Below are 12,499 nucleotides of genomic sequence, written 5' to 3'. Positions count from 1 at the left end.
AGGCGAAGTGGATTATCCTAGATGGAGTCTAGGACCATATAGTCTCACATATATCTGGCAAGAATACAACCAAAGAGATGTTGGATGCTCTCTCATGGCTATATCAGAATCCTTCTGAGCAGCGGAAGATGTTATTGAAATAAAATCTAAGGAATATTCGAATGTAGAAGCGTGAAGGAATTGATCCATTTCTCACTATATTGCAGGATATCTGGGATGAGCTTGCATCCATAGGAGAGGCGCCTCTAGTTACAAAACTTGTGCTTTTGGCCCTAAACAGTGTCTCCGGGGAATGGGAAATATTCGTCTAAGGCATTTTGGGACGAGATACATTACGAAGGTGGGATAGGATGTGGTCAGACTTATAGCAGGAAGAAATGAGGCGATCTCTAGTAAAGAGCTCCATTAAAAGCAACAACAACAAGGGAGCTAAAGGTGTGAAGGAGGAAGACCATGTGGCCCTTGCATCAAAGGGGAAAGCAAAAGGTCCTAGTCAAGGACAAGGGTCGCAAGGAGAGAAAAAGAAAAAATATCTATCTAAGATCAAGTGCTTCAGAGGTTGTGAGTATGACCACTACAGTACTTAGTGTCCTTAGAGGAAGAAGTACAAGCAATAGAAGCAAGATCAAGCGGCAACATCCGCAAAGATAGACAAATTGTCCTCCAAGTTGGAGGAATATTTCGCCATGTACGTAGTCTACCTCCAAGAGTGAGGTGGGGTGATATGGAGCTTTAGTCCCAGAGTTGCGCATAGATTTGGGTAGGGTCCATTGAGGTGAGCATTGGATAATGTTTCCTCATAGATCATTAGCCTTGCTATAGAGGCACACAATATTTAGTATAAGGTGGATCAACATCATTTGATGCAGTCAGATTCCAAAGTGATAATTGTAGATTAGTGGAAGTTAGATGCTGAGGAGTGCAAAGCAATGTTGATAGCAGAGTAAGAGGCTCAGTAGCAGAGTCAACAACAGCGCAAATTTCTCATTAGACAATGCAGAGGTTAGTAGTAGTCAGAGACTCAAGAGACAGTTGTAGCACAAAGACACAGTTGATTCAATATTTTTAGATGCTTCTCAGTTGCAGTTATTGTAATAGTTGTAGCAACAGTTGAGAGGGAGTGTTAGTTGGGTTGCAGTGCAGATGCAGAGTTGGGAGTTGTACAGGTTGTACAGTGCAGTGTCAACAGCAGCACAGATGCAACATGGTTCATCTACAATCAGTAGCAGATGAATCATATTTAGTGCAGTGTTTGATGGATAGTGGCAAGCAGCTACAGTTGTCAGACATTAGCAACATGTATGGGAGGATGATGCAGAGACATGGTGTTGTGGCAGTTGTGCAACACTAGAGAGAACACCTTCCTCGCTAAGATGTAGTGTTATTTTTTGTAGCATCGAATGGTGTTATAGACTTGAAAGTTTTTGGAGAGGCTAAAATGCAAGATTTCTCCAAAACCCAGAAATCGTTTCTGGAAATTCCACCTAGAGATGGTTCAATTAAATTAATTGATCGATAATTAACAAATGGCTAAGTTTAACTTAGGGAAACTGATTAATTAAAAGTAATAATTGAGAAAGGTGGGAATTCTCTAGAACTCACACAAATTGACTTGGAGATGATCTCATTTGTCAATTAAGTTTTAATCTTGGTCATTGGAGTCCCAACTGGAGATTATAAAAGGAGGTCGATGGGTAGATGGAAAACGCACTAGTGTAGATACTCAGCTGCCCTAGGCACTTCGAATTCTCAGTAGATGGAGTGAATTAGTAGTGGAGATCGAGCGATTGGGTGAGTTACAGGTGGAAAAAGAGGTTAGCAATATTCAGAGGAAGGATTTCCAGTTCCACGGATTCTTTTGCAGGGAGGCAGAGATAGTCACGGAGAGGTTGCACGGTAGCCTCTAGGAGGCAATTCGATTTGCATATTCAAGGGGTCGTTTCAAAGATCTGGAGGCAGGAAAAATTCGCAAAGTCCGGGAAAGACACTTCCATATTCAATGGCAGGCTAGACAAGCATTTCAGAGAGATCCAGGCATTGTGAAATTGTGCCTGCGCAGAGGGCTATGCGGGGAAATTCGCGAAGGGGTTTCCGAGCCCAGTTTTAGTGTCAGATTGATTGTGGGGTGAGGAAAATTTCGTCACAATATTTTTGCCAGTGTTCTCTCTGTAAGATTTTCATTTTTTGATATCCAGATTGTACTCATATTTTCTGTTGCATATAATAAAATACAAACCCTCAGTTGCTGCACTGGTTTCCCACATTGGGTTTTTCTGAGGACTTTCGTCCAAAAATAACGGTGTTGAAACTTTTGTGTGTGTCCTAGTATTTCTCAGTTCCTATTTTTTTGCTTTAGCAATATTTTATTTGGTGAAGAAATTACAGTGTGAAAATTTCATTTTTTTTTGTAAACAAAATAAACTACATAATTAATTTATCAGTTAGAAGAAATATTTCCAGCCGTTGCATTTCAAGGAATTTTCACATGGTATCAGAGAATATTTGATTGACAGGAAGTTTAGAGTTGGAAAAGGAAAATTTCATTGTTCAGAGGGAGCAGCAGGGCGAAATTTTCAGGGGTTGCAGTGCCTAGCCAGGTAGTGCAAATTGTTGGGCAATGGTTCGATTTTCAAGTTGCAGTTCCAGGAAAATTCGATTTGTCCAGAAAAGCGATTCTAGTAGGCAGAGGGAGCAACAACTCAATATTTTCGCAAAGCAGATTTTCTTGTCTGGACGTAGAGGGTTTGCAGCAATTTGCTAGAGCAGATTCAATGTCGATGGAAGAGAAAGTGCACACACAGAGGGAGATTTCTCTCACCGAGTTTCTAGTTCAGAAATCCAATATTTCAAGTTGCAGTAGGCAATTCTAGTAGGCAGATTTTCTCATTCTAGAAGGGAGTGCGAATAGTAAAGCTAGCAGTCGAGCAGGAGAAAGAGGGAGATTTCCATTACAACTTGAGGTTTTGTAGAGATGGCCACAACTGGGCTCGGAGATCAGGACAGATTGGAGGGAGCTTCCAACTATATCATCGGGAAGGCCAGGATGTCCTTCCTGTTAGATGAGCATGACCTAAAAACCTATGCGGAAAACATTGTGGCAGAACCTACCGATGCAAATCAATTGAAATAATTCAAGAAAGAAATAGCCAAGGCGAAGTGGATGATCCTGGATAGAGTCCGAGACCATATAGTCTCACATATATCTGGCAAGAACACAACCAAAGAGATGTGGGATGCTCTCTCGGGGCTATATTAGAATCCTTCCGCGCAACGGAAGATGTTCTTGAAAGAAAAGTTGAGGAATATTCGAATGCAAAAGGGTGAAGGCATTGATCCCTTTCTAACTCGACTTCGAGATATCTGGGATGAGCTTGCATCTATAGGAGAGGTGCCCCCAAATACAGAGCTTGTGCATTTGGCCCTAAACAGTGTCTCTGAGGAATGGGAAATATTGTCCAAGGCATTCTGGGACGAGATACATTACAAGGGTATGACAGGATGTGGTTAGACCTGTAACAGAAAGAGATGAGGCGATCTCTAGTAAAGAGCTCCATCAATAGCAATAGTAGCAAGGGATCGAAATGTGTGAAGGAGGAAGGTAATGTGCCCCTTTTATCAGAGGGGAAAGCAAAAGGTCCCAGTGAGGGATGAGGGTCGTAGGGAGAGAAGAAAAAAAAAGGACCTATTTAAGATCAAGTGCTTCGGGTGTGGCGAGTTTGGCCACTACAGTACTTAGTGTCCTCAAAAGAAGAAGGACAAGCCTAAGAAGCAGGATCAAGCGGCACCATCCATAGAGATAGATAAATTATCCTCTACGTTGGAGGAATACTTCACCATGTATGTAGACTACCTCCAGGAGTGAGGTGGGGCGATATGGATCTTTAGTCCCAGAGTTGCGCAGAGATTTGGGCAAGGTCCATTGAGGTGAGCATCAGATAGTGTTTCCTCATGGATCATTAAACTTGCTACAGGGGCCCACACTATTTAGTAACAGGTGGATCATTGTCAATTGATGCAGTTAGATTCTAGAGTGACAGTTGCAGACTAGTGACAATTAGATACTGAGGAGCACAGAGTAGTGTTGATAGCAAAGAAAGAGGCTCAGTTGTATAGTCAAAAGCAACACAAATTTCTTGAGAGACATTGTAGAGGCTAGTAGCAGTCAGAGACTCAGGAGATAGTTGTAGAACAGAGACATAGTTGATTTAGTGTTTTTGGATGCTTCTCAATTGTAGTAATAGCAGCAACAATTGAGAGAGAGTGTTAGTTGGTTTACAGTGCAAATGCGGAGTTGGCAGCAGTACAGGATGTATAGTGCAGTGTCAACAGCAACATAGATGTAGCATGGTTCAACTACAGTCAGTAGCAGATGAATCAGAGATTGATGGACAGTGGTAAGCAGCTATAGTTGTCAGACATCAGCAGCATGCATGGGAGGATGATGCAGAGACAAGGTGTTGTGGCAGTGATGCAGCACTAGAGAGAACACCTTCCTTGCTAAGAGAGAGTGTTATATTTTGTAGCATAGTATGGTATTCTAGTCTCGAAACTTTGTGGAGAGGCTAAAACATAGGAGTCCTCCAAAACCCAGAAATTGTTTATGGAAATTCCACTTAGAGATGGATCAATTAAATTAATTGATCGATAATTAAAAAATGCCTAGGTCTAACTTAAGGAAATCGATTAATTAATAGTAATTAATTGAGAAAGGTGAGAATTCTCTAAAAACTCACACGGATCGACTTGGAGATGATCTCAGCCATCGATTAAGTTTTAATCTTGTTCGTTGGAGTCTCAACTAAAGATTATAAAAAGAGGTCGATGGGTAGATGGAAAACACTCCAGTGTAGATAACTGGTTTCCTTATGGTGTTCAAATTCCCAATAGCAGGAGTGATTCAACAGTGTAGATCGAGCCAGTGGGTGAGTTCCAGGTGGAAGGAGAGATCAGCAGTATCCATAGGAAGGATTTCCAGTTCCGGGGATTCTTTTGTAGGAAGGCAGAGATAGCCACAGAAAGGTTGCGCAAGGGCTGTGCAGTGACCTCTAGGAGGAAATTCAATTTGCAAATTCAGGAGGTCGTTTCAGATATTCAAAGGCAAGAAAAAACTGCAGAGACTAAGAAAGACACTTCTAGAGTCAGTGGCAGGTTGGACAAGCATTTCAAAGAGAGATCCAGGCAGTGTGAAATTGTGCCTGTGCAGAGGGTGACGCAAGGAAATTCGTAGGGCAGTTTCTAAGGCCAGTTTCAATGTTGGATTGCTCATGGGGCGAAGAAAATTTCTTCACAATATTTTCGCCAATATTTTCTCTGTAGGATTGTCAGTTTTTGACATCCACATTGTACTAAGATTTTCTGTTGCGTATAATAAAATACAAACCCTCCACTATTGCATCGGTTTTCCCACATTTGTTTTTTTCCAGGGACTTTTGTCCAAAAATAACATTGTCAAAATTTGTGTGCACTTGTATTTCTCAGTTCCTATTTTTTTGCTTCTGCGGTATTTTATTTGGTGAAGAAATTGTAGTGAATCTTTCATTATTTTTCTGTAAACAAAATAAATTGCATAATTAATTTATCAGTTAGAAGAAATATTTCCAATTGTTGCATTTCAAGGAATTTTCACATTTTCTGCTATTCAAGTCTTACTATATTCATTTTTCCTCCATCTTTCTAGGCCCCCTTCTTGATCGAATTTCCCATGCATAGTTTTTCCCACAAGAAGTCCCACCCACTACTTCCTCTTGTTCCCCAGATGTAGGGGATACACATTCCTAGTATAGGAGAGATGGATTAACTTTAGGAAATGGTTTTCTCCACTACTCATGGCTTAAATAAGGTGAAGATGATACATAGGATAAGATTTTTGACAAAAAATAAAATTCAATGGACCCCTCACTTTTCCCCACTTGGTCTCTTGGTCTTGGTCTTGGTATGCGCTCATGGTCTCTTGGTCTTGGTCATCATCATTTTATTAACTACAAAATTAAAAATAAAAATATTACAATGTTTACAATACCATGGTATGTCTACCTCACGGAAAATTATTCAATATTCAATAGATTCATGTCAAAGTCACTAACTTTTTAAATAACTTAATTGAACAAAATAATTGTTGAATTGTACAAATTAATGGATAAGCCATTAGATTTGAGTCATTGAATTTTACAAAGGATGGAGTTGCAACCATTTAAAAGTAAAAAATCAGTGGGTGACTAGTCAAGGAGGAAGGCATCTGTAAAAACACTAATCAGTAAGTCAAACAACCATAAGACTCCTTACATGATTTGGATAATTGGATGGTTGATCTTGACAATAAAATTTATTCGAAGGATAAACTTATCAAATTATCAAAATTAATTGAAAATTATCAAGAAATACTAACAATGCAAATTGAGAACATGATTGATGCAACTTGTGATACAAATGCCCTAATGCAAATGATTGATGTTACTTGTGATTCAAATGATTTAATGAAATGGATTATATAGATACAGCAAGAGATCTTATTGATAATTTCTTGATAGGTTATGAGATGAAATTATTCATTAACAATAAATTCATGAAGGCAACTTTTGTTGAAGAAAAGTCACAAAGCACAAAATGATACCAAAGTGATATAAATGAATGTGAACTTTTTTTTTTAAGTTACAAACATGTACATAATGGTTTTTTGCAAAATCATTGTCAAATCTTAGGATGAATTGCATTTCAACAAAGATCAACATGGATTGGGATATGAAAAAGGCATCAATGTTCATATTCCTAACTATTCCAATCAAGTTCAGTTTGAGAATTTCTAATGTCAAAAAATCGACATGATATGACTCAAATGTTCAAAAAGTTGATGCAGAAGTTAATAATGTTGATGAGACATTTGATGATAAACATATGGAGAAAATTTGTGTCAACATTGTCATCAAGTTGGCTATATGAATATAGAGTGTTTTGTTCTCCATCATTATTTTTATCATGGGAAAACAATACATATTTTAAAAAAATGTCAAAAGAAAAGGAAAATTAAACAATAAATAGTTCATTGCAGTTGGATCAAATATTTGTAATAACTTTTAGAATTCAAGATTTGGCATATGTCTTACCATTGAGTTCAGAGACATTAAAGACATAGTTGCAGGGGAAAATCACAAAAGAAATTGGCTTTCAACCAATTGTTAAAAATAATTGTTTTGGACATGATTGGGAACCAATTTTAAAAAATTGAAAATTGGATCCATGACTTCAAAATAGTGCTCCCTTGCACTTTAAAAGGGGAGTACATTGATCAAGTCAAAAGGCCTAGTGGTCAACCAAAACCATAGGATGTTTGATATTAAATAAAAATGTTTAGTGGTCAACGAAAACTAATAGATACAATGTTGAAAGAGCTATTGAAATCTCAAGCTTGGATCCCTTTGAAATACTTCTCACCTTTAACTAAAGGGGGAAATAAAGTTTCAACAACTACCATAGAGTTGCAAAGATTCCATAGTTTCTGATAAATTGATGATTGAGATGTTGATTGACATCATTTGTGTGTCATTTTTTTAAGAAAATATTGTGGATAGTTTCACATGGATGGTCATTAGACATTATTATTACTTGGCAATTGATTGGGTTGTCGAATGATTTCAAGGGTTAGACCTACAGTTGATTCATCTCTCAAAATTCACTCTAATCACTCTCATTAGATATTAGAGTTCACATCAATGAAGAACTTATATATATATTAAAACCCACATGTTCAAGCAGTGGGATTTTCTAAATTATATGATTTCCTAGCATCAAGATTTCATGATTTTTGAAGCAAATTTCGTTGAAAGGAGACAACTACAACTAATTAACTCAACGTTGTTTCAGGCAACAATTTTGCTATTCTATTACCAGTTGAAAGGAGAGAGGTGCAACTAATTAACTATATGTTCGTTCTGCTGGCAGACGACAGCCCTATCAAATATCGGAGTTGTCTATAATGCGATTTTTTGGAGATTCCGGTGACGGAATCCGACGGAAGAAATTGAGGTTAAATCTTGATTTGTTGCAGTTAAAATGCTTTTTTAACTGCATATTTGGATTCAGCACTCTCGAAAACCCTGGGAAGCTTTCATTGTGCAGAAACTAGCTATCAAACTTGCGATTCCAATAAATTCCTACCGGATTTCACCGGAAAAACCTGCCGGAAAGACTTTCAAAAAGTCGCGTTATAGACAACTGCTCAAATATCTGTCCCGCGTACAGAGGCATGGCATCTCTATAATGCATTCAAGAGAAAAAACAAAAACATAAAGGGGAAAAGTATCAAGTCCCTGCTTAATGTAAAAAGACATTTTTAAAGAGTAAAAACAGAGTGTCCCTTGTAGGAAATACAGCTTCCCTACTAGACATATTTCACGGATTTCATTGGCATGCGTTAAAAAACATTATACTGCAGCTTTCCATGTATGATTTCCTAGCATCAAGATTTCATGATTTTTTAAGCAAATTTCGTTGAAAGGAGACAACTACAACTAATTAACTCGAGACAACTACAACTAATTAACTCAACGTTGTTTCAGGCAACAATTTTGCTATTCTATTACCAGTTGAAAGAAGAAACGAGACAGCTGCAACTAATTAACTGTATGTTCGTTCTGCTGGCAGGCGACAGCCTATCAAATATCTGTCCCGACGTATTTCATATAGTTAATTGAAATGCGACACACATTTCCAAATCAAAACATGGATCCGACATACAACATATAAATAGAAATACAAAGGCATGGCATCTCTATAATGCCTTCAAGAGAAAAAACAAAAACAGAAAGGGGAAAAGTATTAAGTCCCTGTTTAATGTAAAAAGACATTTTTAAAGAGTAAAAACAGAGTGTCCCTTATAGGAAATACAGCTTCCCTACTAGACATATTTCACGGATTTCATTCGCATGTGTTAAAAAACATTATACTGCAGCTTTCCATGAAGACAGAGGGGGTGTTTCTGAGTTCATCCATGTGGTGTTCATGTCACCATATCGATCTCCAAATACACCAGCTGAGGACACCAAATCTTCTACTTCCTTCATCTCCAAGGGTGTGAGCTCAACAGAAAGAGCACCTATGTTTTCTTCTAAGTTCTTCACTTTAGTTGTCCCAGGTATGGGTGCAACATCATTTCCCTGATGTTGCACCCAAGCAAGTGCCAGTTGGGAGGGGGAGCACCCTTTCTTTGAAGATATTTCACGTATTCCCTCGAATATAACCTTATTCTTTTCAAGATTCTCTTTACTAAACCTTGGCATAAACTGCACCAAAACAAAAACAAAAAAAGTAGGTTAAAAATATGCCATAAAATCAAAGATATGTATTCAAGTTGATCCACACCTAGTCATCAGGAAATAGAAGAAAGAAAATGAAGATATGGAAAGGCTAAGCGAGCATGTATGATGCATTTTCAAACAATATCTCTAGTTCATATGGCATGAACAAGAGTAAAAATGTAGAAAGCTTATGTGAATAAAATCAGCCATCTATCAAAGAACTAAAACTGTTCATAAAGCTAAAATGTACGAAGTAAGAATAAATGGATCCAAAATACCTTTCTGAAATCACCATCTTCTAAATTGTCAATTAACTTTGCTCCAGCAGACAGGAAACCCCGCCCTAGAGGGCTATATGGCACAATTCCAATACCAAGCTCCCTGCAATGAAATGTTTAATTTTCAGTTTGTAACTTATAATAGTAGGTAAATGGCCACATGGAAAATCTGAACTCCAAAACATCCTGTACCTGCAAGTTGGAATAATCTCTTCCTCTACATCCCTACTCCACAAGGACCACTCTAATTGAACTGCTGTTATAGGATGAACAGCATGAGCTCTTCGAATTGTTGATGCAGAAGCCTCAGAAAGTCCAATGTATTTTATTTTCCCTTCTTCAACTAATTTTTTCAGTTCTCCAATCTGCAATAGATAGATAAAACATGTCAGCAAACAATAGTTAAGCATATAAATTTGGAAATTAAAAAGGCAAAACCAAGAAACACATAAATGAAGAGTTGATATGCAAGGGACCATTAAAGTGACAAACTTGCTCCTGTTGAAATGAATACACATCCAGATCTGATCATGGTTTATGTTTTGATTTTAATAGTTTGTGTATGGGCAAGCAGAAAAGAGTTGCCAACACCTTCCATAAAATAAGTTCAACTTTGACTAGGTCCTAAAAGATTACGGCTGATGTGCAGATTGAGTATACCACTTAAAAATGAACTTCCGAGACAATAACAGTTTTCTGCATCAATTAAATATATTTCCAATTGTAAATGAAAACTGATAGTTTTCTCAGTTTTGAGCTCAGCATTTTACTAGAAGGAAATGCAGGAACGCCTTATACTTGCCATAAGCTAAGCGAACAAGTTTAACAAGGCATAAGACCTAAGCATTCAACTACTGAAATGGAAGGAGAAAAGGAAGCTCAGTGATCTGTAAACGTTTCAAAATCATAACCACAAAAGAAGCATCAACCTGTATAATGCATTTCTGCTCCAACCACTGCCCATCCCAAATCAAAAATGTGAGATGCCATCTATTACTTTTATCATAATTTTGTCAAACCACATCAAAAGAGTAGGCCAACAGATCAGAGGATAACATTGTATTTGTCTTGTAATCAAGAAACTTAATAAGTCAGCTCACTTTACTCCCCGACAATAAGACCACACAGTATGTAGTATGTCCGGTTGTAAGATTAATAATCTCAATATATTACAAATGCATGATATCAGTAGTTATCCATAACAATAGGTCATGCTGCAGACTCATGTTGCTGGGAAAAGGGATATATATAGAGAGAGATGTGGGGCCATTTCTCACTGTTCATTGATTCTGTGAATTGAATGATTCTCAACCAAGATTCCAAGAAAAAATATGAAAGAATTTTTTTCATGACGACCTCCTAATTCTGTATGGATCAAACTAGAAAGTTAAAGCAGAATGTCCAATAGATGAAGCCAAAAAGTCTTAATGAATGTATACACTTCTAGGAGTTGAAACTAGCATACTATATAAAGGCTATAGCTTGTCAACCAATTCCATTCATTCTACCAAACTGGGTATATGCTCTAAAATAAACTTACCGTATCAAACTAAAACGTTGATATTTGTGTCCTCCACAAAGTTAATATCAGGGATCACTGTATCAGTAAATGGAACATCAGTCAGGAGTTGATCTCATAAGAGAAATAAGAGAAAAAAATATTTTGGAAGTTGCTTTGAGAAACATGCAATGAAGTCAAAGGCTGGACCTAATGACCTAGACATTCTTCAGATCCAATGGTAGGTCTAAAGGGTATCTATTTGGCAAAATCACCCAAGACTTGCACCCATCTCATCCCTTTTCACCATCACATTCAGGTGAGGCAAACCGTAGGGAGAATGGAACCCTGGTGGATGGCATAATTTTCTGTCGACCTCGCTACTGAACCAAGGCCCCAATGGTGAGTTAGTGAGAAACTAGAGTATATAGGAGATTATTGTAGTTTTCATACAAATAAGTGAGAGTTATTGGGAGATATTTTCCTATTTCATAGAGTGCAACTCTTCATCACGCTTATCTATAGTACAAGTTAGGTTCTAATATAGTTTTAAAGGATGGTAAAAAATAGTAATTTTATGTTGAGTTTGTAACTTGGCAGGTACTTTTAGTCTTGTGTCTTGATTAGAAAGACCTTGATTTGCCTCTTGAGGAGCTTGCATGCGACATGCAAAGGGTGCAAGTGAGTTGCACACATGCAAATGCGTTACATATGACATGCATGAAATGAGCATGTAAAGCAAGCTAAATTTATGACTTGTACTTTAGTTGTAGTAGAGAAAGCGAAAGATAGGATACTTAACCAAAGTAATGTCACTTATCTTCAATTAACTTGACAAGCTAATTTTGGTTGTCAATCTTAGCTTAGGAAAGTTATAAATTGAGCCTAAAGTGAAGAGCTAAGACACAACAACAACACAAGATTGAGAAAGGCTTCTTAGTGAGTGTGCGCTGAGTCTGAGAGAGTGCAGAAAGGTTGGTGATCAGTTTTGTATTTTCTCAGTTGGGCCATTATCCCAAGACGGGAGCCGAAATAAGTTTCGTGATTAATTTATTAATGGAGAACTGTTGATTGAGCAAAAATCTGTTTATGTGTATGTGATTAAGATTGAGTAATTTTGCTTCTGCAAAATATTTTTGTGTTAGGAACTTAGCTATGTATTCATTCAGTTGATAAATGCTAGGAACCGAATATTGGGTGCTGGGTTCGGGAAATTCTAACACAGTATCAGAGCACCAACTTTGAATCAATCTTGGAATTATAGGTGTTGTTGACCACATTTTGTCAATAGTCCAAGGAAGTAGAATGCAAGGATACGGAAAAAAAAAATCGAAGTTCAAAGTTATCAGCGAGCGCATTGTATCATTGTAAACCCAATTTTTGCAAGTTATATTATAAATGATGATAGTATGATCGTTTAATTATGTAACAAC

The 12,499-nt window shown here is 37.5% G+C and overlaps 1 protein-coding gene across 1 annotated transcript in view; it reads right to left on the bottom strand.

The window, feature by feature from the left end:
• Positions 1-8,543: 8,543 nt before the first annotated feature.
• LOC149202561 (putative aldo-keto reductase 2) overlaps positions 8,544-12,499 on the bottom strand; it is a 78,080-nt gene continuing 74,124 nt past the window's right edge. The window contains exons 3-5 of the mRNA XM_089403187.1: positions 9,761-9,933; positions 9,569-9,671; positions 8,544-9,275 (exon numbers count right to left, since the gene is read on the bottom strand). Of these exons, the coding sequence (XP_089259313.1) occupies positions 8,934-9,275; positions 9,569-9,671; positions 9,761-9,933 (618 nt within the window). The 3' untranslated portion in view covers positions 8,544-8,933. The remainder of the gene's footprint in view (positions 9,276-9,568; positions 9,672-9,760; positions 9,934-12,499) is intronic.

Source organism: Pinus tabuliformis, chromosome 2_1 (genome assembly GCF_031772625.1).
Source record: "Pinus tabuliformis cultivar Carrire ecotype Pingquan chromosome 2_1, CPIR1, whole genome shotgun sequence".
Taxonomy (NCBI): Eukaryota; Viridiplantae; Streptophyta; class Pinopsida; order Pinales; family Pinaceae; genus Pinus; species Pinus tabuliformis.
Note: the sequence above shows the minus strand (reverse complement) of the source record. Positions and strands in the feature narration are given on the sequence as shown.